The 26,453-nt window shown below is 41.7% G+C and overlaps 1 protein-coding gene and 1 long non-coding RNA gene across 2 annotated transcripts in view; both read left to right on the top strand.

Moving 5' to 3' along the window:
- On the top strand, positions 3,532-21,455 carry RFT1 (RFT1 homolog). The gene is made up of 13 exons (XM_021409527.1): positions 3,532-3,690; positions 3,809-3,894; positions 4,073-4,189; positions 4,847-5,036; positions 5,666-5,767; positions 6,380-6,514; positions 7,430-7,508; positions 7,780-7,830; positions 9,132-9,262; positions 10,392-10,536; positions 11,864-11,969; positions 12,970-13,219; positions 14,168-21,455. Exons 1-13 carry the CDS (start codon positions 3,628-3,630, stop codon positions 14,330-14,332), a joined length of 1,620 nt encoding a protein of 539 aa, XP_021265202.1. The 5' UTR covers positions 3,532-3,627; the 3' UTR covers positions 14,333-21,455.
- Positions 22,024-26,453, top strand: part of LOC110404817 — a 58,233-nt gene continuing 53,803 nt past the window's right edge. Inside the window, exon 1 of the long non-coding RNA XR_002442503.1 lies at positions 22,024-25,746. This is a non-coding gene — a long non-coding RNA (uncharacterized LOC110404817). The remainder of the gene's footprint in view (positions 25,747-26,453) is intronic.

Here is a 26,453-nt window from a genome sequence, read left to right as displayed (position 1 = left end):
AGCAGGCTGTCCCCCTGTGCTGCAAGATGAGTCACCAGGGAAGAAGACCGGTGTGGACGAACTGGGAGATTTTTCTGAGGCTGCAGGAGAAAAAGAGAATCTACCTGCTGTGGAAGAAGGGACAGGCAACTCAGAGAGAGTTCAAAGAAGTTGTTAGGATGTGCGGGGAGAAAATTAGAAAGGCAAAAGCCCAGCTTGAACTCAGCTTGGCCATTGGGTTAAAAGAGAACAAAAAGCTTTTTTTACAAATATATTAACAGTAAGAGGAGAGCTGAGGACAATCTCCATCTTCTACTGCATGCAGAGGGGAACGTGACCACTGAGGTTAAGGAAAAGACTGAGGTTCTCAATGCCTTCTTTACATCTGTCTTTAAAAGTCAGACCATTTATCCTCAGGGTACTCTACCCCCTGACCTGGAAGTCTGGGGTAGGGAGTAGAATAAACCCCCTGGGATTCAGGTGAAAGCACTTAGACATCTGCTTCTCCAGCTGGGCTGTCATGAGTCCATGGGGCTGGAGGGGATTCACCTGAGGAAGCTGAGGGAGCTGGTGGACGTGATTGCCAAGCCGCTTTCCACCATCTATCAGCGTTCCTGGTCAACTGGAGAGGTCCCAGATGACTGGAGACTTGCTAATGTGATTCCCATCTATTAGAAGGGATGTAAGGAGGATCTGGGGAACTACAGACCTGTCAGTCTGACCTCGGTGCCAGGAAAGATTATGGGCAGATCATCTTGAGGGAGATCGCACGGCATGTGCAAGACAGCTGGGGGATCAGGCCCAGCCAGCATGGGTTCATGAAAGGCAGGTCCTGCTTGACCAACTTCATCTCCTGTGATCAAGTGACCCGCCTGGTGGATGAGGGAAAGGCTGTTGACGTAGTCTACCTAGACTTCAGCCAAGCCTACTGTCTCCCACAGTATTCCCCTGGAGAAGCTGGCAGCCTATGGCTTGGACAGGTACACTCTTTGCTGGGTAAGGAGCTGGCTGGAAGGCCAGGCCCAGAGAGTGGTGGTGGTAAATGAAGTTAAATCCAGCTGGTGACCAGTCATGAGTGGTGTTCCTCAGGGGCTGGCTTTCAAGCTTATCCAGTTTAATATCTTTATTGATGACCTAGACAAGGGGATTGAGTGCACCCTCATTAAGTTTGAGCCTGTTGGTGATCACAAAGCACTAACGGGATTAAAAGTCTTGTGAAACAGATGTACTTGTGATGAGATGATCTTGTGAACAGATGCTTAGTACTATGTCAGAAGATAAACCCATTTCCCTAAGAAATACAGGAATGCACTATCGGCACTTGTCTACCAGGCCACACAGCAGTGGATGCCCAGGGATGTGGTGGAACCACCATACCTTGAGGTACTCAAGAAAAGGGTAGATGTGGTACTGTGGGACATGGTTAGTTGGCATGGTGCTGATGGGTTGGTGGGTGGACTAGGTGATCTTAGTGGTCTTTTCCAACCTCAGTGATTCTATGATTCCCGCTTGCTGCTGTTTCCTGCTTCAGTTTAATTTGCAAGTTCTCCCATTCCTAGCAGTGCTGCTAAGATTTTCAAGGGAACTCCAGAACTTTAGTGCAGGCAGTACTAGTGGTATCTGTCAGACTGGTTTGATGACCTATTTTAGGGTATAGCAAATTGGAATTAATGTTGCTTTCCTTTTCCAGTGGGTGGCAGTTGAGGCAAAGAGAAATGTCTATTTGCTTGGAAATTTATATAGATATGTATTGAAGGAATGTAGAGTGAAGCCAGAGCAGACCAACCCTTTATGGCTGACTGGTCTCTGCTTATGTCACATTCTTTCCTTTTTTATTGCATCTCCTAGCTGGGGAAAAAGGAGCTCTTGTGACCTGAATCTGTTTTTAGTTTAAATCCCCTTTGTGTGTATTGTTCTGTTGCTTACTTCCTTCTTCTCTTACTGCTTAATAACTATGAGCCCAATCTTTGCGTCTTTAGAGCTTTGTCTTATGTAAACCTAATTTCCAAGCAGAGAGCTTGCAAGCACCTCAAATACTGTGTTTGGTTTTGAGCCCCCCACTACAAGAATGACATCGAGGCCCTGGAGCGTGTCCAGAGAAGGGCAATGAAGCTGGTGAGGGGTCTGGAGCACAGGTCTTATGAGGAGTGTCTGAGGGAGCTGGGGTTGTTTAGTCTGGAGAAGAGGAGGCTCAGGGGAGACCTTACCGCTCCTACAACTCCCAGAAAGGAGGTTGTGGTGAGCTGGGGATCAGCCTCTTCTCCCATGTAACTAGCAATAGGACAGGCGGGAATGGCCTCAAGTTGCACCAGGGGAGATTCAGGTTGGATATTAGGAAAGATTTCTTCTCCAAGAGAGTGGTCAGGCGCTGGAACAGGCTGCCCAGGGAGATGGTGGAGTCACTGTCCCTGGGGGTGTTTTAAGGGTAGATGCAGTACTTAGGGACATGGTTTAGTAGGCAATACTGGCAGTAAATGGATGGTTGGGCTGGATGATCTTAGAGGTCTTGATGATTCTATCATCCCTACTTTTGTCATGGATCCGTCTATATGTGTATGCAGACAACAATGTGAATCCTTACTGCAGAGTTGGTAGATGCTGCATACTTCATGCTCAGCTGCACTTTTGTTTCCCTTTGCAGCATATCTAGTAACTTGTGATGGGTTTTCTAAGAAAGTTCCAAGCACACAGCTCACCACCACTGCTGAAATCTGTAGAAGGTATGGATACTTTCTACAGATACATACTACTGTAAGTCTTCTGATTCCCACTGTCATGTCTGCTGCTAAGGCCCTAGCCTGGGTTATCACAACATTTCAAATTCTCCTCCCTGTGATCCCTGGGAAGCTGTGACCCATGCATCTTCTCCCTGCGATCCCTGGGAAGCTGCCTGAAGAAGAGGCTGGGCAGCGTGGTTTCCTCTCCTCTGAGCACTGCGCAAATCATGAGGACTTCCTCCTGCCTCTGGCATTGCTCTGATTACCTGAACCAATTTATTCTCCCCATCCTCGTTCCCTCTTCTCTACAGTAGTAATCTTCTTTTCCTTGGGCATTTGGAGGCACAGAATACAAGACAGAGCTGTTACCTTTGTTAGTGCTGCTCTTGAAACTTAATTCATAGGATATACCCATCTGCTGCGCACGCTCACATCTGTATGTCACCTTCTGAGCGTTGAAAGAATACCATCAGCACAGAAGGGGCAAGAAAAGGGCCTGCAGAACGCTCCTCTGAACTCCTGGAGAATGAAGCAGCCAGCACAGCCTCTGCGAGGAGGGACTGCTGGTGGAGAGAGCTTCTGTGCAGGAGTGCGAAGGTTTGGGGCTCGCTTTCCAGTTTCTCTTGAGATCCCGATTTGCAGTGCCGCTCGCGTTCCGTCAGGAGGAAGGTGAAATCAAGTCTGCTGCACCGTTCGCATTTCCTCTGAACGCGCTTTCCAACAGCCGCCGTCAGACAGAAGAAGGACACGAGCGACTTGTAGAAGCGCCAAGCGAAATCAGGGACGCACCCACCGCAGCAGGCGGGGCTCGGCGGGAAGGGCGGGCGGGGGCCGGGCCCAGTGAGCAGTCCCACCCCGCCTGACGAGATCGCGGCGCGACGGCGCCATTCCCGCCGTGCCGTGCCGTGCCGTGCCGTGCCGTGCCGTGCCCATGGCTGCGCGTGCCGCGCTGCACCAGACCGCCCGGCTGGCCTCCTCCAGCGCCCTGCTGCAGGTGGGGGCAGCCTCGGAACCTCCGTCCCCATCTCCTCCCTCTTCTCGCCCTCCTCGGCGGCGTCTGTGGGAGCCGGCTCGGCCCCCCGGCAGCGCTTCCCGCCCCGCTTCCTCCGCAGGTGCTGTTCCGGGCAGTCACCTTCGGGCTGAACGCCCTCACGCTGCGCTACCTCTCCAGAGAGCTCCTCGGCGTCGTCAGCGTGAGGTGATCCTTTCCGCCCTTCTCGTTGCGAGAGCCGTGATGACTTGCCTCGCGTGGCCTTGTTTTCTTTGCACGCCCGTTGGTTTTATGTGTCGGGTGTGTCGAGGCGGGCTGATGACGGGTGCTTGCAGAAGCAGTAAGCGAGGGACTGATTCTGTGCTTCCCCTCCTGTCTCCTCCAGGCTGACTCTGCTCTATTCCACAGCTGTCTTCCTGGCCAGGGAGGCGTTCCGCAGGGCCTGCTTGAGCGGCAGCGCAGAGAGGAGCTGGGCCGCGACCATCAATCTCTTGTGGCTGACGTAAGAGCTCCTCACCTTTTCTTTTTCTTTAGAACCTACTTCTCGTTCTTGTCTGAGAGCTCACATGATGAAGACGTGTTTCCATTTTCAATTTTCTCCTAGAAAAGCATGATTTAAAGTGAAAAATGCGTTGTCTGAATGATCTGAAGCACATCCTGCGAGTTTAATGTTAAACACCTTGGGGATCTGAGAACGGGAGGGTCAGATATATCCTGCTGCGGTGGTGTAAAGCTCCCACGCTCCGTCAGAGGCTGCATGCTCCTGAAGCAGCATCAGCAGAAAGCAGCGTGTGTCTGCACTTCTGTGCCTTGCTCGGCTTTCCTGGCAGCAGTCACTGGTGGAAGGGGCTTTGCACTGCGCTGCTGCTGTGAACTAGCACAGCTGAGTTGCAGGCATGTGTTTTCTTCTGCTGACTCTGCTGTCATTGTCTAGAAGACTCAGCCTAGCAGTTGGAGTGGTAGCATCAAAACTTGTAGTTGCAAATAGTAACTTGTCATTACAGGTTTTACACCAAAACTTTTAGTTGCAGTAGAAATGAATTCATCAGATCTCTTTAAAAATAAATAAAGTATACCAGTATGTAAAATTTTAATCACATTTTCTCTTGTTCTTTTTTCTGCTGAAGTAAACTTGACTGTTTTCACGTTAACTTTTTAGAGTCCCTCTTGGTGTTTTTTGGTCTGTTATCTTGGGCTTCATCTGGCTACGCTTGCTTGAAGTACCTGATCCATCCGTGGTTCCTCATTATCGGGCCGGTGTTGTGGCATTTGGCCTTTCTGCAGTTGTTGAGCTTCTAGGAGAACCATTCTGGGTTTTAGCCCAGGCTCACTTGTTTGTAAGACTTAAGGTTAGTAAGGAAGCTAAGTGCATAAGGGTGTGTGTGAGAGAGAGAGAGAATAATCTTTGTTGAAAAAAAATGATGTAAAGGAAGTAAAGAACAGATTCCCAAACTAGATCTTTATATGTTCAAGAGTATTTTAAAAAATAAAATTATGGACTGCATAACGCTGCATGAGTTAGTTGTAACATATCTGTAACACTCAATTTGCTCCTGTTTAAAAAAGAAAATTAATTTATTTAGAAGTTACCACCTTAATGATCGTTAAATATATAATCACGAGTGTTAATCGGAGGGAGACACAGATGGCTTCCACAGATCTGCTTTTCACTGTCAGTATGAGATTGTGAAATGCAACAGTTGAGATCATGATTGCGTCAAGCAAAATTTATTCCCTTATGTCCCACACAAGGGAATGGGGAAGTGTGGTGGAGAAATTGTGCACCGTAAGTTTTGAGAATGTACGAAGACACTGCAGTCTAAGATGGCCAACGCAGGAGGAAAACTGTGGTAGTCATGGTGACTTTGAATGCCTTCTATTCCTTTGTGGGTTGTGTATGTGAAACTGAAATGCTTTGTGTTCCTATAGGTGGTTAGGTTGGCAAAAATGAACGTTCTCTATTTTCTCTTTCTTAAAGGTAATTGCTGAAAGCGTTTCAGTAGTGTCAAAATGCATTTTGACTGTTGTTTTAGTCATCCTTTATCCACAGTGGGGCCTTTACATTTTTTCCTTGGCTCAGGTAAGTTTCCTGTATTCTTTCTCTTTATAAATTCTTGCTCTGAAATGTTACTTGCTCCTGCCTTTGACGTTTAGCCTGCTGAATAACACTGGGGAGGTGAGAGAACGTTCCTTTGAGGTTAAGATTTAAATATTTAGAATTTTGGTGATAGTTGTTATGGATTTGGTGTTTTGACCCCATCAGTTTAATGGAGGTACAAGAGAGCACGTTTGTTGTGTGCATAAAGGCAAGATTTGCAAATAAGGTTGTTATTTTATATGTGTTTTTACTGTTTTTGAAATCTATCACATGTTTTTTGACCAAGTAGTTGTTTTTAAATTGCTGGACTCAACATAATCTTTCTAAAAATGCTGAATAGAATGTGAAAACAAGTTGGCAAAGGACTGTGATGCTAACCTGATTAAAAAAAAATTTAAATTGACAGCATTCTCTGTGGGGGGAGGGGAGTTACAATAATGCCTTCAGCTAGTTTAAAATTTGACAGGAGTAAGAACTACTTACTGCCTTCAATTCTCATTGAATTTGCAAAGCTAGCATGTGATTCTACATTTGTAAGTTGGTTTTGTTTTACTCGTGTGTTTTTTTTTTTGCTTTCCTTCCCTGTCTTTTCAGCTTTTATATACCAGTGTTCTGGTCATGTGCTATGTGATTTATTTTGCAATGTTCTTGGGATCTCCTGAAGCAACAAAGAAATCATTTCCAATTACAAGAATGAAAGCTCTATTACCTAACTTGATGGAGGATAAGGTAGGTTGCACAGTTCATACTTAAGTCTTTGATGAGAGAACTTTTGAAAACTGTTTGGAGGTGATGGAGTTAAATGAGCGATTTTGAGGTTATTTCTGCTCATGGAAGGTATGACTGGTTAGGAAACGTGGTTGCATAAAATTCTGTTTACAGTTTGTGCTTTCAAATCCTTGTCAGAAAACCATTATGAAACTGGAGCTCTTTGTTTCTGGGGCTTGTTGGTTGTCTTGTCTTACAGTAGCTTTGCACAAACTGTTATTTGGAGATGGAACGTTTACAGTGTTAAAGGGAGTGAGCTGGTACCAGGTAGAAGGCAGGAGAGAATCCGGAGCCATTTTATAGAGCTGGTACTTTTCCTCAAAAGAAACACAGTGGTGCACAGCATCCTACAGATCCTCAGATCTCTGGTGTCCTCTGAAAAGGAAATTTCTTTCTTTGCAGAAAGAAATGAAAAGGCACAGTGAGGAGGAAGATGTTCTGAAAAAAAGACTGAGAGATTGAGAATATAAAGGCAGTTTTGGCTTGTGAGACTTGCAGGAACACTTTGAAGAGCACTGAAAGATTTATATTACTGTGAGGGTGAGAGTTATATTGGTATACTAAACAACTTTTCCCCCCTCTCTTGTTACTGTTGAGTGATTTATTCTGTGGAAAGCTTACACAGTTCCTTTGTCTCTCTGCAGCAGTAGTAATTTTCTGCAAGGGAGAAAGTCAGGCACATCAGAGTGACGTTTGTGTTTCAGCATAGTGATATTTTATAGAAGTCGCTAATAGCTGTGACACTGTGGGCTTTCCTCATTGATACAGAGTGGTTAGAGCTAGCAGAGCAGCGTCGTGGCTTTGTGTTTTGTATTTCTGCTGTGTGGTTTCAGTCATGCTTATTATGTTTCAGGATTTTGTTGTTTGTTTTTGCAGACTTTTCTTAACTGGAAGGAAGCGTGGTTGACTTGGAGCTTCTTCAAACAATCTTTCTTGAAACAGATTTTGACAGAGGGTGAGGCTTGATGTGTAGGCATGTTGGAGAAAGGCAAGTGAATACTGATAACAAAATGGACACGGTGCCTGGAAAGGCTTGGAGGGGTTGGTGTTCAGAGAGTGGCACCAGCTGATGTTACCAACCCAGATGAAAAATTGAAGGTTTTTGGAGCATTGGAACTGTACTGTCCTGTGAAACATGTCTCTTGAATGCTTACTGTTAGCAGTGCCTGAACAGATACTGGGAAAGATGTAGGGGCTTGTCCTTACTCTGTATTTTTATTTTCTAGGTGAACGATATGTGATGACTTTTTTGAATGTGATAAATTTTGGCGATCAGGGTGAGTATGGCGACGTCGTTGAACGACGACGTAATTTTCTAGTTGCTACTTCTTGTCTGTTTTTGAAAATACTGAAAATATTAGAAACTATTTGAAAATAACATGAAAATGTGAGAGGATTTCAAAGGCACTGGGACTTTGAGATGCATTTCAGAGAATGATGGGTAAACGGATATTAAAAACAAACAAAAACCAACAAACAAAACCGATGCAGCTTATATGAGGATCGTGGATTTAAATGACATTTTCCTTTGGATCAAAACTTTACAATTGCGTACATTTTGCTGCATGTCTTGTTTCTTTTTAAAGAAATTGGAAGTAGAAGGTATAGTATCTGATGCATTAGTTCTTTCTCCTCATTTTTCTTTGGTCCTGTTTTCTTCCTTTGGGATCTGCGTTAGTTGTTACAGCAGGAACACTGTTGTTTGTAGCATGACATCTCAAACTGAATGTAATTCCATAAAAGTACTGTGTTGTTACAGAGTAATGTATAGCAGCAGCAGTTCAGATGATGGTGCTGGCAGTACCACAGGTCTTACTTGGGAAGGAAAACAGGCTTTAATTACTGGCCCGCTGTTACAAGTTTCTTGGCTATTACAAATTTATTTTATTTGCTGGCAGTAGTACGTTCTCCCATAAACACAGACTTCATATGCCTGCTGCCAGAAAATTCATCCACTTCTGGTCCTCCTCCTGAGGAACAAATAAGCTGCCTCCTAGTGCAAGGGTCTTTTAAAGATGGATGAGTGCAAAAATGCTTGCACTCTCAAAATGTTAAGAAACTTTGAATCAGAATTGTCTGAAATCAGTCAGAACCTTAGTGTGTTATTTCACTGTGAGATTATAAAGCATTTGTTCATATGCTGAACTTCACATGTTTTTGATGTCTGTGTTCTAGTAGCACACCCAGATGTCTTAGCAGATTTGAAGGAATAGTTGGTGTCTGACTGAGTTTGGAAGTGCTGGTAAAACGTTACCTAGGGTTCCTGGTTCACTTCAGTGAAAGCAAAAAGTAAAAAACCGGTAGCCCCTCAAATTAACGCCTGTCTTTCTCCATATCAGTTAAACACTTACTCTCCTGTTCCCATTCAGAGAACAGATTCATCTGGATCTTTTATCTTCCTCTGTAGTAAGAATTGAAGGGGCTGTCTGGGGGTGTTTGGGGCTGTTGCTAGATTTGCTCTAATGTTGCGTTAAGTTCCACTGGTTTATCAGAAATGTGAAATAGGAATTTGTGTTGCTGTTAGTCTTGGAATTGTGCCAAAAAAGTGACAGCTAGTTGGTGTCTTTTGTTTTTAAAGGTGTATATGATATTGTGAATAATCTCGGTTCGCTGGTGGCCAGGTTCATCTTTTTGCCTATTGAAGAGAGTTTTTATGTCTTTTTCGCTAAAGTATTGGAACGAGGGAGGAATGTAAAGGATCAGAAGCAGGTATGTTTGTTAGTATTAGTTCCATATGAAATGCTTGCCTTCTCTTGGAGGTCAAGAGTGTGACTGGTGTGTGTGTTTAGATTTTTGAGTATAAAGACTGTTGAAATGGAAAGAAATTTGAAATGGAGACCATGCCAAAGGAGTCTGGACCAAAAAGAAAACAGGTAAAAAGCTAGTAAAGTAAGAGTTAAGGGATGCAGTAGCATAATACTGCATTGTCTCGTAACTGAAGTTAAAATCCTTTGCTCTGAACAGTGTGATGTAAAGGCTTGTGCACCATGTATTTCCAGATGTACTGAGGCAGTTACTGTAGTTTAAATCACAAAAGCATGCTTCTTCCAGCAAGTAAGTACCACTTGACAATGTTTGACTGACTTGAAAATATAACTAGCTGGTAGGCATCGAGCGCTTCCAGGGGGTGCCATTTTTAGAAGAAGAGAGCTGGATTTTAGCTGAGCTTTGGGATTGTTTGCGGAGTAATGATGGTTACACGAAGAAGAGGTTTTTGTGTGCTGTAGTTAAGAAATTCTTGATCAGATAGGAAGGTCGCAGTCAGACAAATCCCGTGTCTCACGATAGGCTGAAGTAGGTGTGCCTGTATGTTTGATACGGAGCGTACCTGGTGTGTTTGTCTGTACATAGCCAGTGCACCTGGCAAGATGCTTGACCTCTCCCAGTGTGTGTAGTCAGCTGCATCTTAGGATGTACAGAAATTACAAGTTGCTTGTTCTGCTGTGGCAAATCTTGTAGTCCAACCTAGCAACGAAGATGTGACCCGTTTGGTGATTCAGGCTGTGGCCTTGGGCAAATGCTGTTCTTTTCTTTGCTATTTACTGGCCATTAACAGGTACAGCTGCTGTTTGCCCCTTTCCTTAAACCCTGAAACAGAGCTGTTAATGGCTAATCTTTGTTTACAGTTCTGCATATAAGACAGAAGAAAATAATGAATATGTGAGCACTGTTGGAAGCTAGGACCATGTGTGTAGGTGTTTCAATACCGAAGAATAATTTTGATACCTTCTTGCATTGTGCCAATGAACTTTTCCCCCATGGAAACAACAGTTGTGCTGATTCTGGTTCATGTAATTGACTGCTGGTTTTTGTTGTTTTGTTTTTGTTTTCTCTCCAGGATGATGTTGCTATGGCTGCAAATGTGTTAGAATTGCTGTTGAAGCTTGTGCTTCTGATTGGCCTTACCATCACTGTTTTTGGATATGCCTTTTCTCACTTGGCTCTGGATATTTATGGAGGTTCGATGCTCAGTTCTGGAACAGGTAAAAAGTTTTAGAGCTGAGAAACAAAAACAAAAACTGCAGCTATGATGAGTTCTTGGGTCAGTCAGCTTTCTGTCTGAGAAAAATCACCTCAGGTAAAAAGAAGCTTTAAGTACTGAGCCCTAGAGTGCACTTTGAACTGAATTACACTATGTTGTCACCTGGCCTTATTTGGTAAAATAATTTAATTCCTTTGTCCTACTGTAGACATTTAGAATATTCCAGCTGAAGCACTCTAGCTTGCGAAGTTGCCTGTAGGGGTGGCTACAGAAGCTGGAATGTTGCTCAGCAGTAGTATTAGTGATATTAGGAGGTTTACTAGGAAGGAAGGATAAAGAAATTGGCTTTTCATGTCTTGTGTCATGCATACCAGCATGTTTGCTTGGGGTCGTGCGGTATTGTCTAATAGTAAATGCAGTTGCCTGCTGACTCAAATAGATTTGATGCTAGCTGCCGTTGGGGCTCATCAGTGCTGTGTTACTCTCATCAATAATTAACGGTGCATCTCTCATCAGATTGCCGCGGGTGGACTGCACAGGATAAAATTAAATCAGAAAGATGGGATTGTTCAAATAAAAGATACGTGTTTCAGGAAGAGCTGTTACGTGTTGACTTGACATATGCGTACAAGAAATTCTTCAGACATGTGTCTTTTTAATGCTAACTTGTTTTCATGCCCTGCTGGTTGCTCTTCATGGGCTTTTTTTTCCTTCTGTGAAACTATCACCTTGTCCAAATCCAGAACTTGATCCTTTTGAAATAGCATCTTCACATATGTAGCCACTTTGAGATAGAAGGACGGAAAATGATTTCAAAACCTGAATGGAGAATTTTGAAGTTATATATATCTTTTACCTGTAAAATCCAAATATCTTGTTTTAAACTAGCACAGTTTTGAATATGTTGAGCAGCCTTGTTGCTTTTTCTTACTTTTGTATTCAAAACATGTATTTGATTGCTTTGAGCATGTTACAATGTCTATTGGATCCTTTTTCACAAATATCTGTACGGTGGAAGAATTGGTTTGTAGTGTGATAGGGAATCCCATCTAATAAAATAATCACTCTGTGGTGGAGATCTTTTCTGTCATGTTAATAACTGCTGCTCTCTTGTATTTTGTTTTTGGTTTTACTTTGCCTTGTTTATTCTATTTGTGTTCTTGTTAAGAGGTCTAGACCAGAAACTTCATCAAAGGAATGTAGAAGTTGCTGTTATCGTTAGTGATAATGTTACAGCTCTTATCGTCAAATAGAAAAACAATGTGGTTTTGTAAAAGAAATAATAATCTATTTATCCTTTTAACGTTGTTATCTTTGTTTTGTTTTAGGTCCAGATCTTCTCCGGTGCTACTCTTTGTATGTCCTATTTCTTGCTATCAATGGAGTAACAGAATGTTTCACGTTTGCTTTGATGTGCAAAGAAGAGGTAGACAGGTAAAAAGTATTTCCCTTGTATTTCCATAATTATCTGTATATGACATGCATGGAGTTTAGCATGTAAACAGGGAACAATTGTTCTACTTGGATGTTTGCTTGGAAACGCTTTTCTTTTACTCAAAAGCCAGTTTCTTTTTGCAGTCATTTTAAGGACTGTGTTCCTGCCTTCAGTGCCAGGTGCAACGGATGGGCAAGAGCACATATGCTAGTTTTGGTTTTCACATACTTGTATTCGTTAGTGAGTGCTGTCTTAAAAATCAGTTTCTCGTGACTGGATAAAGTGCTCAGTGTGTTTGAAACCATGAAACTCTAAGAAGTTTCAGTGGTTTATCTGCATTGAAGAAAACGCTGGACTAGCGGACTTCCTGAGATCTCTTCCAGCCTGGATGTTTTCTTGGTTCTCTGTTCTGGTGTATTGGCACTGCTGCCCGATGGCTGCCATCAGACTTGTTTCACTTCTGTAGGAGTTGTTCAGTACAAAACCATTCCAAATTAATTAGGCCTTTTTTTTTTCTAAGTAATTAATTAAATGAGATCTGCTTTTGATAGTCTAAGAAATTCTTTTTAGACTAGCAAGGGCTACTTTCATCACTCTTTTCAAGCATGAGCTTCTCTTCAAAGCTGCTGTTTGGAACAGGAACCAAGTGTCATCTTAGCGGGCATTATTTTTCTTTAATACCTAATAGAGTAGGAAAAAATACTGTCTTTGATGTTGCTAATTATTGTTATTTCTGAAATGAGTACACAGATGAATAGTGAAATAGAATTTCCTTTGCTTAATGTAGTTCTTGGTTTAGCTTGCTGAAAATATTTTTCATTCTTGTAGTGATTTTTTTTTTCTTGATAGCTTTGTTCTCAACCTTGCCATCTGTTACGAGATGAGAGAAATTGTCGCTCCTGTGTTTTTGAAAGTTAATGGATTTTTATCTTTTGAAAAAGCATTTAGTAATTAAGTAGTGCAACTGTATATATTATATATATTGTTTCTTCTTCCTAGATACAACTTTGTTATGCTGGCCTTATCCTTCACGTTCCTGTGCATCTCTTATTTCTTGACCCGCTGGCACGGCAGCATTGGCTTTATCCTTGCCAACTGCTTTAATATGGGTATTCGAATTGCTCACAGCATCCATTATATCTATGATTACTTCAAGGAAAGCTCCTACAGACCTTTGGCAGGCTTGCTTCCCTCACCATTTTTAATACTCGCTTATATCATAAGTGGAGGAATTACTGTTTTTTCAGAGGTAAGCATCTGTCTCAAGATTTTCCTTCCACTGTGAAGGTTTGTTGGGTGACTTTGTTACCAGAGAAAACAAATACTGTTAACAGAAAAGGCTTATAACTGTAGCCTAGGAGATTTCCATTACAGGCTTGTGAGGCTGCCTGTAGATCTAGTAAAAAATTAAACAAAGACATGTAATTATATTGAACTTCAGATGTGTGCCTGATACGCCTTCTCCAGATGGCAGAGAGCTATGTACCTAATGAGTAAAATATTTCTGCTGTCTGTCCATAAATCCACATTCTTAGTTCTTGATAATTGATTGTGATAGCGCAAAGAAATGGTCATTAAAAATTCTATAACAAAAAGCAGTGGAGGGGGGAAAAAAACAAACCGAAACAAAAATGGCTCAAAATGCACCTATTGCTTGCATTGAGGTTACAGAATGGTAAGTGCATAGACCAGTTATTACAGAGATGTTAGTATTTCAGCATACAAAAATCTGACAGATGGTTAATCTACGATGCCTTAGAAAGGAGAGCTTTATCTTTGTCATGGGAAGTTTCCAATGGCCTTTTTTCTGAAAGGCAGCTGAATAGGTTGGGGCAAAATGGCAGGCTTGTGTGGACAGCATTAGCTGTGTATCAGTTTTCCTGATACATTGATTAACACATTTGCCGTGGCAAATAACTTCCTCATCTATCAGGTATATGCTGAATACTCGTTTTCTGCCCCTTGGCTTTTTTTTTTTTTTTTTTTTTTTTTATTTAAGCAAGTGTTGTGACTAGGAAGGATGATTTGTCGTAGGATCAGTGCATGTGGCAAATCTTTCTTGCATCTACTCCCGTGCTCACCATGCTGGTCATGGTGGAACAGGCTCAAGAGGTGCTGGACGTAATGTTTTAGTGTAACAGTTTGTCTACCTTTTGCTGACCAGTTTTCCTTCAATTGCTTGTTTCCTTTGTTTTAGGTATTCTTCTGCTGCGATAAGGGTTGGACAGCAAGGCTGATTCACATCAGCATCGGGGCGCTGTGCTTTGCAGCTACCACTGTTACTATGTTCTGCACAGAGACCAAGCTAGTCCACTTTGTCAGAAGCCAGTTCTTCTCCCAGTATATGAAGAAAGGAACATGAAATGCTCATGGGCAGAACAATTCTTGTACATGGTTGCAGTTGCAAAGGGTTGTATTTTTTGCACAGGTCTGCATGGAAGAAGGTTTCCACATGAGTTTGTTGGAAGTATTGGTAGTGACAGGATAAATGGTTGCCGACTAAGCTAGTCCGTACAGTGAAAGAGAGACAAGTAATTTTCTCTTTGTGCATCGTTCTTTTTTAGCTTTTCTTCCAGCAGCCTCTTTAGTGATGAAAGTCTGTAACCTGCACCTGCCCGACATAAACTGATTGCCATTGTTAATGTAGGGAGTTCCCATTCTTACTGGTAGGGAGTACATATATGAAGGCATTGTATGGCTTATGTCTTAAGATGTAATTAAGAATGCCCTTATTGAGCATGATGGGCTGTTGGATAAGTTAGAAAAGAAATGATTTGAATGTAAAAACAAAAACCAAAACCTGAAGCAAACACTGGAGCAAGGACCAATCATAATGTAATTGTTACCAAAATAGAACATAATACAGCGCAGAAAAATTTGAGCTATCAGTGCCCTGAAGTGTAAAGCATTAAATAGACAGTTCTGACACTTGCAGGGAAGTTATTGGAATATGTAGCGTGTGTCCCAAGTCCAAGCTGGCTGTGTAAGTTTTCTTCCTTCAGTGTCAGTCATTTAATTAGAGTATTGATTAGCTTGTCAAAAATACTCTGAAGCTTTATCTAAACAAAAATACAGTGGGTTTTTGAGCAATGTTTAACAACACTTGTGAACTACAGTCACATCGAAGCTGAAGTTCCAGAAGGTAGAGTTAAATGAAATTGACTTCACTCCTTTTCTAGTCATATCTGAGATTATCAGTGCAATTATTAACAAATTTGTCTCCATAGGAATGTCTTACTTTTCTGCAAAGTGGAATGTTCTGTGTGTTTAATAAGATTTCTTTCTGGATTTGTGCATGTTGGATCTCTTGCTTTTGGATTAAAAAAAATGCTGCTTTTTTTTTTTTACGAAGAGATTTTTCATCTGGCTTGCTCCTTTTTGTGTTTGGTATTAACCTTTGTATTGACTTTTTTCATTTATTGAAAATGTCAATGTTCAGAAACTATAAAGTAAGAGCGTAGGTTCCTGAATTTTGTTTACTAATGGTACGATATTTTATTGCTGGTCTGAGATCTGACTATTGGCAGTTTCAGAGTGTACGAGCAGCACGTTGTAACAATTGGTGTTCACTTTGCATCATTTGAATGGACCAGGAAATGTCAAGTATGCTGAGACGTGGACAGCCCGAAGACTTTAGTGTAATTACATAGCAAACTCCACAGATCCTCAGACAGCTTTACAAAAATCTTCACTTCTTATGGCATTGTGGAGTTGATACCGGTAAACAGAGCTCATGGGACGAAATGCTTTCTGGTATTGGTGTCTCCAGTTTGGTACTGTTAGAAATGTTTTCTTAACTGCTGTAATTTACACTCAAGGATTATCACCAGGTACATCTAAATGACAATTTGATGATTGACGAATTATCTCAGGAAAGCCAAAGTGTAACTGTAGAAGGAAAAGGAAGGTGTGCTTTTCAGGTATTTCCATTGCCTGGCTGGAAGGTGGTAGGGAGAGATCTGCTGATTCTTCTGAAGATGTTATGAAATTTGTCTCAATAAACTGTCTTGTTTGCTTTTAACTAATGTGTTGTGGTAGATACTGTTTAAAGAGCTCCAGGAAAACCTGGTATTTAATGAAGTGTGTTAGCCTAACTGTGCTGCGATTGGCAGTATTAGGGAGCGTGTTTATTTTTTTCTTTTCTAGTACCATAAGTATTTAGCCTATAAAGAAGTAGAGGTGTGTGCGTGCATTTGCTGTGAGGAAGAGAAGGTGAAGGTTTTAACTCCTAATTTAATGGCTTATCAGTGGCATGAAAGCTAATACGACATAAGCTTGAAAGTCTGCTGTGGTTTAGCACTCGTAGAGGGTGTTAACTTGCTAACTTGTATGAAGGACCGTGATCCTCAGGAGATATCTTGAGCCTGCCCTAATTTGCTGCCTTCTGGAGAGTGCTTAAATCTGAGCTCTGAAACCCTGTGTATGGTTACGTATTTCTTGCTGTTTGAGCATCGTACTTTCTTGTGTCTTAATTGCTTGTATTTTAAAGGTAAGACCAACAAGAAGGGATGGGAGACTTTGAGCCATAGCATTGTATCAGCAGATCTGCTGAGGGGCAGTGGTTTTGTTTGGCACAAAATAGTCAACTCATTTGCATTCTGATAGTGCCATGTAAGAGCAGTTTATTTTCCATATAGCTTAAAATGGAGTTTGAAGCTCTCCACGTCTGATGTACATCTGGGCCATGGTAGATAAGCGCAAGACACGCTCAGAAGCTTTGGCAGCTGGGGGATCTGTTGAAACAGTGATCAAAAGTGCTTATCCCTGTTGTGTTTTGGATCACTTCCATAAAAAGATGCTTGTGCTTTTTTATCTGTGGGTTGAGCTGTGGTTCATGCACTACCTGTCTGTGATCTAGGAGGGAATGAGTCCTTCTGTTGGGATGCTTATAGCTTTGTGCAGCTGTAGCGAGCTTCGTTCATGGAATCGGATGAACATGTGCTCTCGTCTGCAGCTAAGGTGGGAGTGTTGGCTTTGCTGTTGTAATTGTGGGGAAGACATGAAACAGCTTTTTTGTTTTTTGACTTCTTGTTGTCATAGGGAAACATCTAATGCAGGTCTGCTCTCTGTTTATTTACTAGGTAAGTTTCTTGCTTCACAGATGACTGTATTCAGCATGACTTATTTTCAGAGAACTTTTGTGCTATCTCCTTAAGCTGAGAAAGTGGAAAGGAAATTAGCCAGGAGGACAGATGTGTTACACCTGTGACCCATTTAGGAAGACAGAAATATTTAAAGCCAGGTGAAGAAGGAAGAAAAAATAGGAGAGAAATAGTGGTCCTTAAATGCAGGTAAGGTTTGAGTTGTTGTACTTTGCTAGTAAACAAGAACTGTGTTTTCTTCATGATACAGTTTAGAGAGAGAGTTTCAAAAAGGGAAGAGCCTGTCAAAGCTTGGGAGAAGACTTTGGGGTTTTACCCAGAACTTTTTGTGAATGCAGGAATATTTCAGACTCCTACTCCCTTGTGGCTCCTCCTTGGGAGTGGAAGGAGTGTGAAAGAGTGCATTAATGCTGTTCCAGAGAGATTTGCTTGTGTCTTGGGAACCATCTGAGGCCTAGCCATATGCTACCAGTGTGAGAGAGAGCCTTGTGGCCACTCGTGAATATCTCCTGTACGCAGATTTTTCTCTTTTGATGAAAAAAGTCAACCTAGCTAGTCTCGATGTAAAAATCTGGTGGGTTAGCAGAGTCCTGCACTGGGGTACAGTGAGGTATGTGTTGGTCAGGCAGCTGAAGGTTATGTCATAGCCTGCTTATAAGGCCTGACAAGAATAAGTGAGGAGGAAGCAAATGCAGTTTACACAGGAAAACTTAATTGTGGCTTCACTTCTGGACCCTTGAGTTTGCAGTATTGATCACGTCTTCCCAGTAGTAGGTGGGTTTTTGGGAGTATAATTTTATAAAATGAGTACCTCAGAAAGCACTTCTTTTACTAGTGTAATGATTTTAGTGGTCTCTGGGGATGAGTGGAGAAGGTATGGTTTGGGGAGAGGAAGAAGGGAAACATGGCAGGGTTTGGTTTGTGTGCAAGAAACATGGTGTTCCTCTGTCTAAGGGAAGCTTTAGTCTTTGGGTTACTTCTGTCTCTTTGAATATATTTATGTCACTGCACATGAAAGCTCTGAGTGTGTCCTGCACAGGTGCTTCTCTGGGCAGCTTGTAGAATGTGCTTGGAAGCAGCCAACTCTGCCCACACAGTACAGCAGGGATGCCCAAGCTGCGGGCTGCATGTGGCCCAGCTCAGCTTGCACTGCAGCCCACACCCCCTGCTGCCACGTCATGGCAGCAGCTCTGCCACACTGGGCAGCCCAGCCCCGGGGGGTGAGGAGCACCCAGGTGAGTGCTCACAAATAATACAGTGCTGTGCTTCATTTGCAAGGGAATAGTGCTGGTTTTCAGAGATTACAATTTGAAGAGACATATGCAGAAACGTGCTTCCAAATTTGATCATATCAAGGAATGTTTTGTAAACACGGAGTAGTGGAACTGGAAAAAATATCTCTCACCTCAACGGAATATTTTAAAAAGTTAAAACTGAAATGGACTCTCTTGTAAAAGCTAGTTACGTGGCTAGCATCTGATTACAAAAAAAATTAAAACCGTTTCCTGATGGTGAGTTTGTTAAGCAGTGTATGGAAAGCACGACAGGTGTAATGTGTCCTGATGAAAAAATGGATTTGTCTAAAATCAGCTTGTTTTACCGGACTGTAGGCAGGTGGTCCAGAGAAACAGGAAAATCTATCAAACAAAATTTGGGAAGTAAAGCTGTTAATTTCAAATTTTACGCTTTGGCGATAGATGAAAGTAATAACGCTACAGGTGTGGCTCAGCTTGTCATTTTCATTAGAGGTATTGATAACAAATATAATGTCGCTGAAGACATGGCTTTTTTGGTGCCATGGAAAGACACAACTAAATCTCTTGATTTGCATGAAACAGTAAGATAATACATTAAAGTGATTTTCTATAACTTTTGTCAACATAGCTGGTATAGCTACTGATGGTGCCCCAGTGATGGTTGGTTTAAAAAAAAAAAAAAAGGGGGGGGGGATTCGTGAAATTGATGGAAGATGATGCAGTTACCAGCAGCAACTCGTGTTCGATGTCACGGCATCAGACATGAAGAAAATCTATGTGCAGAAGCTTTAAAAATGAATAATGTTATGCAGATTGTCTTCAACTCCACTAGGAATGGCAACCCCTGCCAGTGAGCCAGCCTGGTGCATTAGTTTCACAAAAACAAGGTCAAATATCCCACTAGTTTTGTCTCTGTTGCTCCCTGTTATTTTATGCTTTGATAAAAAAAAAATACATGAAAAATAAGTTTTGTTACATACTTATTATGTATTTTATATGTGGCCTACGGCACTTCCTTTTTGCTCAGTATGGGCCAGGTAAGCCAAAAGGCTGGACACTCATGAAGTAAAGTCTACTTTGCTACAGGCTGCCTGACTTTCTCCTTTGGTCAGGGCATTTTTATTTATTTATGCACTGAAAATACAGACAGCGGTGTGTTATAATCCTGTTTGACACATACACACTCACTCTTGCTGTAAGCCTTCCCATTTGAGGTTGACTGTATATTCAGTGTGTAAAGTGTGGGTGTTCTGTGGATCTGATGTATTCTCCTCCTCCACCCCCTGCTTTCAGACGTGTTTGTAACATGGTATTTTGGCATGTTTTGATCTGGCGACTGGTGAAGAACCAGGACTAAGATCAGGGTAGTGCTGGTGTTTTCATGAAGTCTTGTTATTTGAGGGCCAATTCTGTTCAATGTTTTTATCAGGAAATTGATGATGATACTAACTGTATATTAACGCATTGGGCAACTGTCATTGGCATGAAATTCAACACAGGTTCTGCACCTGGAGCAAAGCAGGGGAGTTGGACTAGATGACCTTTGACTGTCCTTTCCAACTGAAACAATTCTATAAGTAGGATGTATTAAAGAAGGTGAAACATTTGTTAGGATAGATGCACAAAACCTGCCGTGAACGGGGACACCTACAGCTCGATCAGGTGCTCCAGAGCCCCATCCAGCCTGACCTTTGACCTTGAATGTCTCCAAGGATGGAGCATCCACCACATCTCTGGGCATCCTGTTCTAGTTCCTCACCACCCGTATTGTTAACAACTTTTTCCTTCTATCCAGTTTATGACAGATGATCTAAATGGGTCTGTGCATGTGTCTGGCATTGCTTTGTTCCAGGTGCAGCACCCAGCATTTCCTTTGGAGTCATTTTGCAGTTGGTGAAAGCTGTCTGAGTGAGATAACTCAAAGGATTGCGAATTGATGGAGAGTGTAGGTGAATTAGGTTTTCTGGAGTGAAAGCCTGAGTTGTGACTGCAGAAAAGCAGAATTGCAATGTGAAAAGAAAGGCACAGCAGAATGTTGGGATAACTGGGTATTTGACAGGTAGTTAGGACTCCACTGGTACTGCTCACCAGGTGGGGAGAAGGGGGAATGACATTATCCTATCCAGAGGAAGGCTTAAGGATGTAGATCATCCAAAAGATATTCTAGTGTGGCAGCAGGGAGCTTTTGTGGCTGAAGATGCATTGAGCAAGGCTGGAAAAGCATTTGTGGTCTGTTAGGGGAGCATTATATCTAAAGCTGTTCTAAGGCTGGACTTCGATAGTGAGGGTTGCTGTGACCCAGGTGCAGGACCTTGCCCTTGGATTTTTTTTTTTTCACCCTCTTGTGGTTCTCCACTGCTCAGCCTGTGTAGGTCCCTCTGGATGGCATCCTGTCCCTCAGGTGTATTGACCACACTGTACAGCTTGGTGTCATCTGTGAACTTGCTGAGGGTGCACTCAATCTCACCGTTAATCTAATTGATGAAGATAGTAAAAAGTATCGGTCTTGATACAGATCCCTGAGGGACACCACTCATCTCCTTCTGGACATTGAGCCATTGATCACTTTCTGTGCATGCTGTAACAGAGGTCAGAGCACAGACTTCTGGCTACCAAGAATCATGTCATCATGGCATAAATTTTGTTCTTTATCGGCTGTATTAAAATCCTGCCATTGATTTAATGGTTATCTATTTGTACTAAATATAAAGCTTACTTTTTTGTTAGAGGGGTGTAATGCGGAACCAGTGGGTATCAAGCAACTAGAGAACAGGCATAAGCAGTTCACAACGATGTTATTCAAGAGGAATATTCTAGTTCACTGGCTGGAATGCTAGTCAAAACCAAATGAAGGTTAGAAGTTTGCAGTCTGAGTGCAATTATTGCCTTACAAAGGTGAGAAGTTTCCTCAATGGTCAGCTTCATCAAACTAAAATGATACAGATAGTAACGTGCTATTTTTCTTCCATGGTAATATAAAGTTTCTCTATTATTAGAAATGATGGGCAAGAGTGATAGCATATGGATCATGAAATATTAGCTGGAGACATCCTTTAACAGCCAACAAGCTTTGTGGAGGAAGAGTTAAATGAGCTTTACAGTCCTAAAAAGAAAACAAATAAAAATGTAAATTGGAGCAGTTCATGTCCAATTTGAGCAAGTCAGGACATTGAACTATTGTTAATGTTTGACACTGCAATTAATAAGGCATGTTTTAGTGCCAAATTTCAGTTATCATTAAATCACCTGACCATCAACAAGAAAAAGATGTTTCCAAATATCAAAACTTCAATCAACATCTGTGCCATTTGCTGTCATCACAAGTTCTTGTGTTTCTACAAGTTACAGCAGCGTGCAATGACTGCCGGAGAGGTATCACTCGGATGAACATAAGCATACATGCCAAACAAGTATATACATGTTAGAACATCACAAGCAAAAGCAAGTGTTTATGCTGCTACAGAGCAAGCTGTAAGTATTGGTGAAACCGAGTTTTTGCTAGTGCGTACGTAAATATTTACTAATGGACCTCTGTAAGCAGAAGTTCTACTGAATACCTTCTGGGAATAGATTGCAAATTTGTCTTTGAAATAATTTCATAGAATCACCACAGTTGGAAAAGACCTCCGAGATCATCCAGTCCAACCATCCACCTGCCACCAATATTCTTCACTAAACCACGTCCCTCAGTACAACATCGAAATTTTTCTTGAACACTTCCAGAGACGGTGACTCCACCCCCTCCCTGGGCAGCCTGTAGCAGTGCCTGACCACTTTCTCAGAGAAGAAATTTTTCCTAATACCCAACCTGAATCTCCCCAGATGATCCTTCTTGTGAGATGTTTACATGTATGTTACTATTTACTCTTGAGCTGAGTTGTGGTCCCTTAAAGCCCAAGGTGTTCTATGATTATTTGAGCTAAGTCCATGTATATAGTAATTCAGAACAAGATACGGATATGGTCCATTGCACTCTGCTGCCTGATTCTGGGCTTAAATGTGTGTGTGTGTTCAAGATGGGGAAGATCTTGAGGCAAATCTGCTCACGGCAAATCAAAAACAAGAAGTAGTTGATTTTAAAATATTTCCCTAATATTGGCATAAATTTCAGTTCATGAGTTTTACACATGTATTTCTGAAGTGGATTCTGAAAAAGACCAGATCAAAGCCAGGATGTGTTGAGCAAATGCAGTCTTCCAAAAGCAAATGGATTCTGTCACCTGAATTGAAATGTCTCATCTAAAACTAGTTTCCTGAGAACCTGAAGAGTTTGTGAAGGATTCTGAATGGTTGTGTGGACTTCTTTCACCCTCCTGCAGCTGTGAATTAGGTGCAGAAGCACTGCAGCTGAAATTAACATTGTTTTGTCACTAGAAAATTCACTGCTGGCACGGAAATCAGCCTGCGAAAGTAAAGAGGTCGTGACACAACATCTGTTTTGTGGAGAGCATTGTTGTTACCACCAGTAATACTGTGAACACTGAAATGGGAAAATAGAGCAGAGCTGCTATAATGATGCAATTTTGACCGTCGTTCTGTGGATTACAAGAGCTGGATTTCCCCTAGAATTATGCTTGGAAGGTAAATTTGAACAAAACACGCTGCTCAGACATCAGGTGGAGCTGGGTTGTTGTTTTTTTTTTTTTTTTTTGTGATAGTTTCTGCCTCAAGATCTCCACAGCTCTATTTCCTTATCATGTTTTCACTTTTGCTAGTGATTTTACAGGCAGTATTCTGTAGTACTGTGACTAAGGTTTCTTAAACTCCTATAATTGTTTACACTGCTCTTAAATTGAGTTAATGCAGGCTACATGAGATATGAAGGGATCTCATGCTGTACTGTACTTTAATTAATTCCCTCCATTGCATTGATTATCTGAACTGATTTGTTTCCTTTACTGTGCTTCCTGGAGCTGGTTAGTAATTGTGTTTTGCTATTCAAGCAATAATTGTGATAACAGAAACTTAGCTTCATCCTTGGGTGATTGCCTTTGTGTGCCAGAGACAAGGGATCCTGGGATTTTTCAGATTTTTGGCTATAACAATATAACCTGTTCTTCTGTGCTGTTATTAGCAGCTGCCTTTTACAAAGCATTCAAATAAATAGGAAAAATGTGTTTCTTGGGACTTGTAATTTATAGCATTGATGCCATTGGACACTTGACTTCCTGTTTGGAACTTGACCAACTTTTCATGTCCTCTTCTAAAGCAGGACAAAAACGATTCCATCCTCAGATAAAGCTGTGACCGTGTGCAACAAAAAGTGCTGGTGACTGCTTTTTGCACCAACATCGAGATGACCTGGAGCTTTGCTTGCAGCACTAAGCAGGTGAACAACAAAGAAAGTAGCTGCCAATTAGATCCAAGGTGTTTTAGTTAGAGGCATGCTTGTCACTGGGTCCACAGCGACTGATTTTATTATTTCTTCTGCTCTTACTGTGAAGTGGTCCAAGGTGACAATACCGGGAATTCTTTTTGCTCTGCTCCCTATGAATGAGATTGATGTTAGCCCACTTGGCCTGTGGGCTGCCATACCGATGTGGGTATCGACAGCTGGTCTTTGGTTTTGCCATTTTTCCCCTCTCTTCTGTCCTTTGGATCTTCTAGTGACGATGCTGCTTTTTGTAGCTGTGCCAGCTATGGAAAACACTTTCTAGATTCTTCTGATAATGTAAATCAGTCGATCAAGAAACTCTGAGACTCATGTTGGAGTGTTAGAAAGCAGGCATTCTTTAATATCAGCACTGGATGCATGGGGTTTATCTTCCTACCATGCATGGCTTACACAAAAGATCTTCAGCTTATGTACATTACTTGTGTTACATATGCAGAAGTTTCCCAGAGGTATGTTACATATTCAGTGACTGATTCCAAGCAAGGCCCCCTGCTTCCTTGATACACAGATTCAGCAGAACTTCCTTATCTCCTTGGTTCAGAGACACAGCTCTTTCTGTTAATGAAACAAATGGCAGGGCTATCCATCAAGGAACACTAGCAAGTTTAACAATATTCAGCACATGACCAGCAGCACGTGCCTTCAGGCCATCAGGTGGTCATCCTCTTGGATGGCCCTGACCGTTGGTGCACTTGCCTGTTATCATGTTAGTTTGGCTTGTTAGTGATCTCTCAATCACGAGACATCCTGGTATCCTTCTGTCTCTTGCACTTGCCACAGCAAGTGCACCACAGTGCTGAGACTGCTCTCAGACACACAGGCTATCTGTGACACACTGCATCCAGTTGCTTCGAGCAATAGGCTACTGCCCTTTTGCTTCTAACAAAAACATTATTGAATGAACATTTTGAAGTTTCTTAATCAGCACTGTCAATTTCAGTCAGTCTGCGAGGGTGCTGATTCCCTATAGATGACGTGGTCTGGGAGGGAGATTAAAAATTTCAGACTGTAATCAAAAATGAATAAATTCTCATTCTGTGTGTGGCATATAGAGCTAAGTATCATGTAAGCACTGAGAAACACACACATACCACCAACAACAAACAAACAAAACCAAAACAAATGCCAACAGCCCCTTGTGATATTGGTAGTGCCTTTGTCTTTAGGTTTTGCAACCAAGGTATTGGGTAGTTATGTTCTCTCTGTTTACGAGCTGCCCCCTGTCAAGGTCACTTGTAGCCAGTGAAACAAAACGCTTTTTAGGAAGTCTTTTCTTGTTCAGTTTTGCAGTTGTGACATTAAGTCACCAAACCCAAACAAGTAGTGGTAGAAAAGAAATGTACGGTGCCACTTCACTTTTTCAGCCCTGTAGTGCCACCTATTAGTCAGAGTTCATTTATTTCATTAGTTTACTTTGCAAGTCAATTACATAACTGTTACCGCAATGGGACTGGAATTGTGTATAACATTTACTAAAGTAACTTGACAATTTATTTTAAATGATCTCTGTGCAGTAATCTCTTTCCTATAATAGAATTATTCAAATGTCTCTGAACATTTTACATGCCGTACTGCATTGAGTTAGATCAATCAATCCTTAATTGCTTCTTAGGCATCCGGACAGCCTTCCGGGATCTGTTGAATACCAGTGCGTCACAATAAAGTCATAATAATTGATGTAGCATTAAATTGTGCTTTTGCTTCGCACTTACGCTTGCAGCTTTATTAGCCAAGCAGGCAAGGTAGAAAAATGGAAGGAAAAGAGAAACGAAAGTAAGTTGAATACCAGCTAGTGGCCATTAACTTTGATTCGATTCTGTGCATGTGTGGTTTATCATCCTGACACTTTCTGCATGCTTTGAATAGCCTGTCCTTGTTTTGCACAATTTCACTTTCCCTGTGCTTTATATACGTAGAGTGGAAAAGAATATATGATTCAATACTCAATTTGTCAACCTGAAACATTTCGTTTGAAATTTGGTTTGATGGCTTGGCCATTCAACATGAAAAGTATCGCTCCCAGGTAAGCACTTGGTTTCTCTCTGGCGGTCGTCTTTCATTGTTTTGTCTTATTGCTGAATTCTTAAAACTGGGAGCAGACTCTAACCTGAAAAGCTATTGCACTTAGGGATAGGCATGAAAACTGCTCTTTAATGAGTGAGCCTCAGTTAAGTTGGAGAAGAGGTGTGGATTCCTTTCTGCTTGGGGCATTTCTGCCACAGGCTTCTGTGTTATGGAATTAGGGATGTTTTAATCAAGAGAATTGGGAGTTCTGAGAACGAATTTAACCAAGATTTAGTGTCTTAACTAGGGCATTCCATTTCTGTAGTTCTGTAAATGGTTTTACAAATAAGACTTAATGTTTCTGTCTTACTGGAACTGAAGGAACCAGGTGTTATTCAAATGAGAAACACCAGGAAATATCTCTGTAAGCCCCTTAATCTGCTCAGTATAATCGTGGGTTCTGTTACTGCACAATGCTTATATGACCTAAAGCAATACACTGTAATAGTGATGTTCATCTAAGTTATATGAAAGTATCTCCCAAAACAAAAAGAAGTGATGCTTTCCTTAGGCTATCTTACTTTTTTTTTTCTGTGGTATTCCACAGTGTAGCTCTTAGGGTGTTTACTGTGCTGGATCTCATCTTTGCATTATTTAAAGTTGGTCATAAACATGCATCCAAAATTCTGCTTTAACTGTTCACTGTTCTCTTAGCCTTCTATTTAT

This window comes from Numida meleagris, chromosome 11 (assembly GCF_002078875.1).
Source record: "Numida meleagris isolate 19003 breed g44 Domestic line chromosome 11, NumMel1.0, whole genome shotgun sequence".
Taxonomy (NCBI): Eukaryota; Metazoa; Chordata; class Aves; order Galliformes; family Numididae; genus Numida; species Numida meleagris.
Note: the sequence above shows the minus strand (reverse complement) of the source record. Positions and strands in the feature narration are given on the sequence as shown.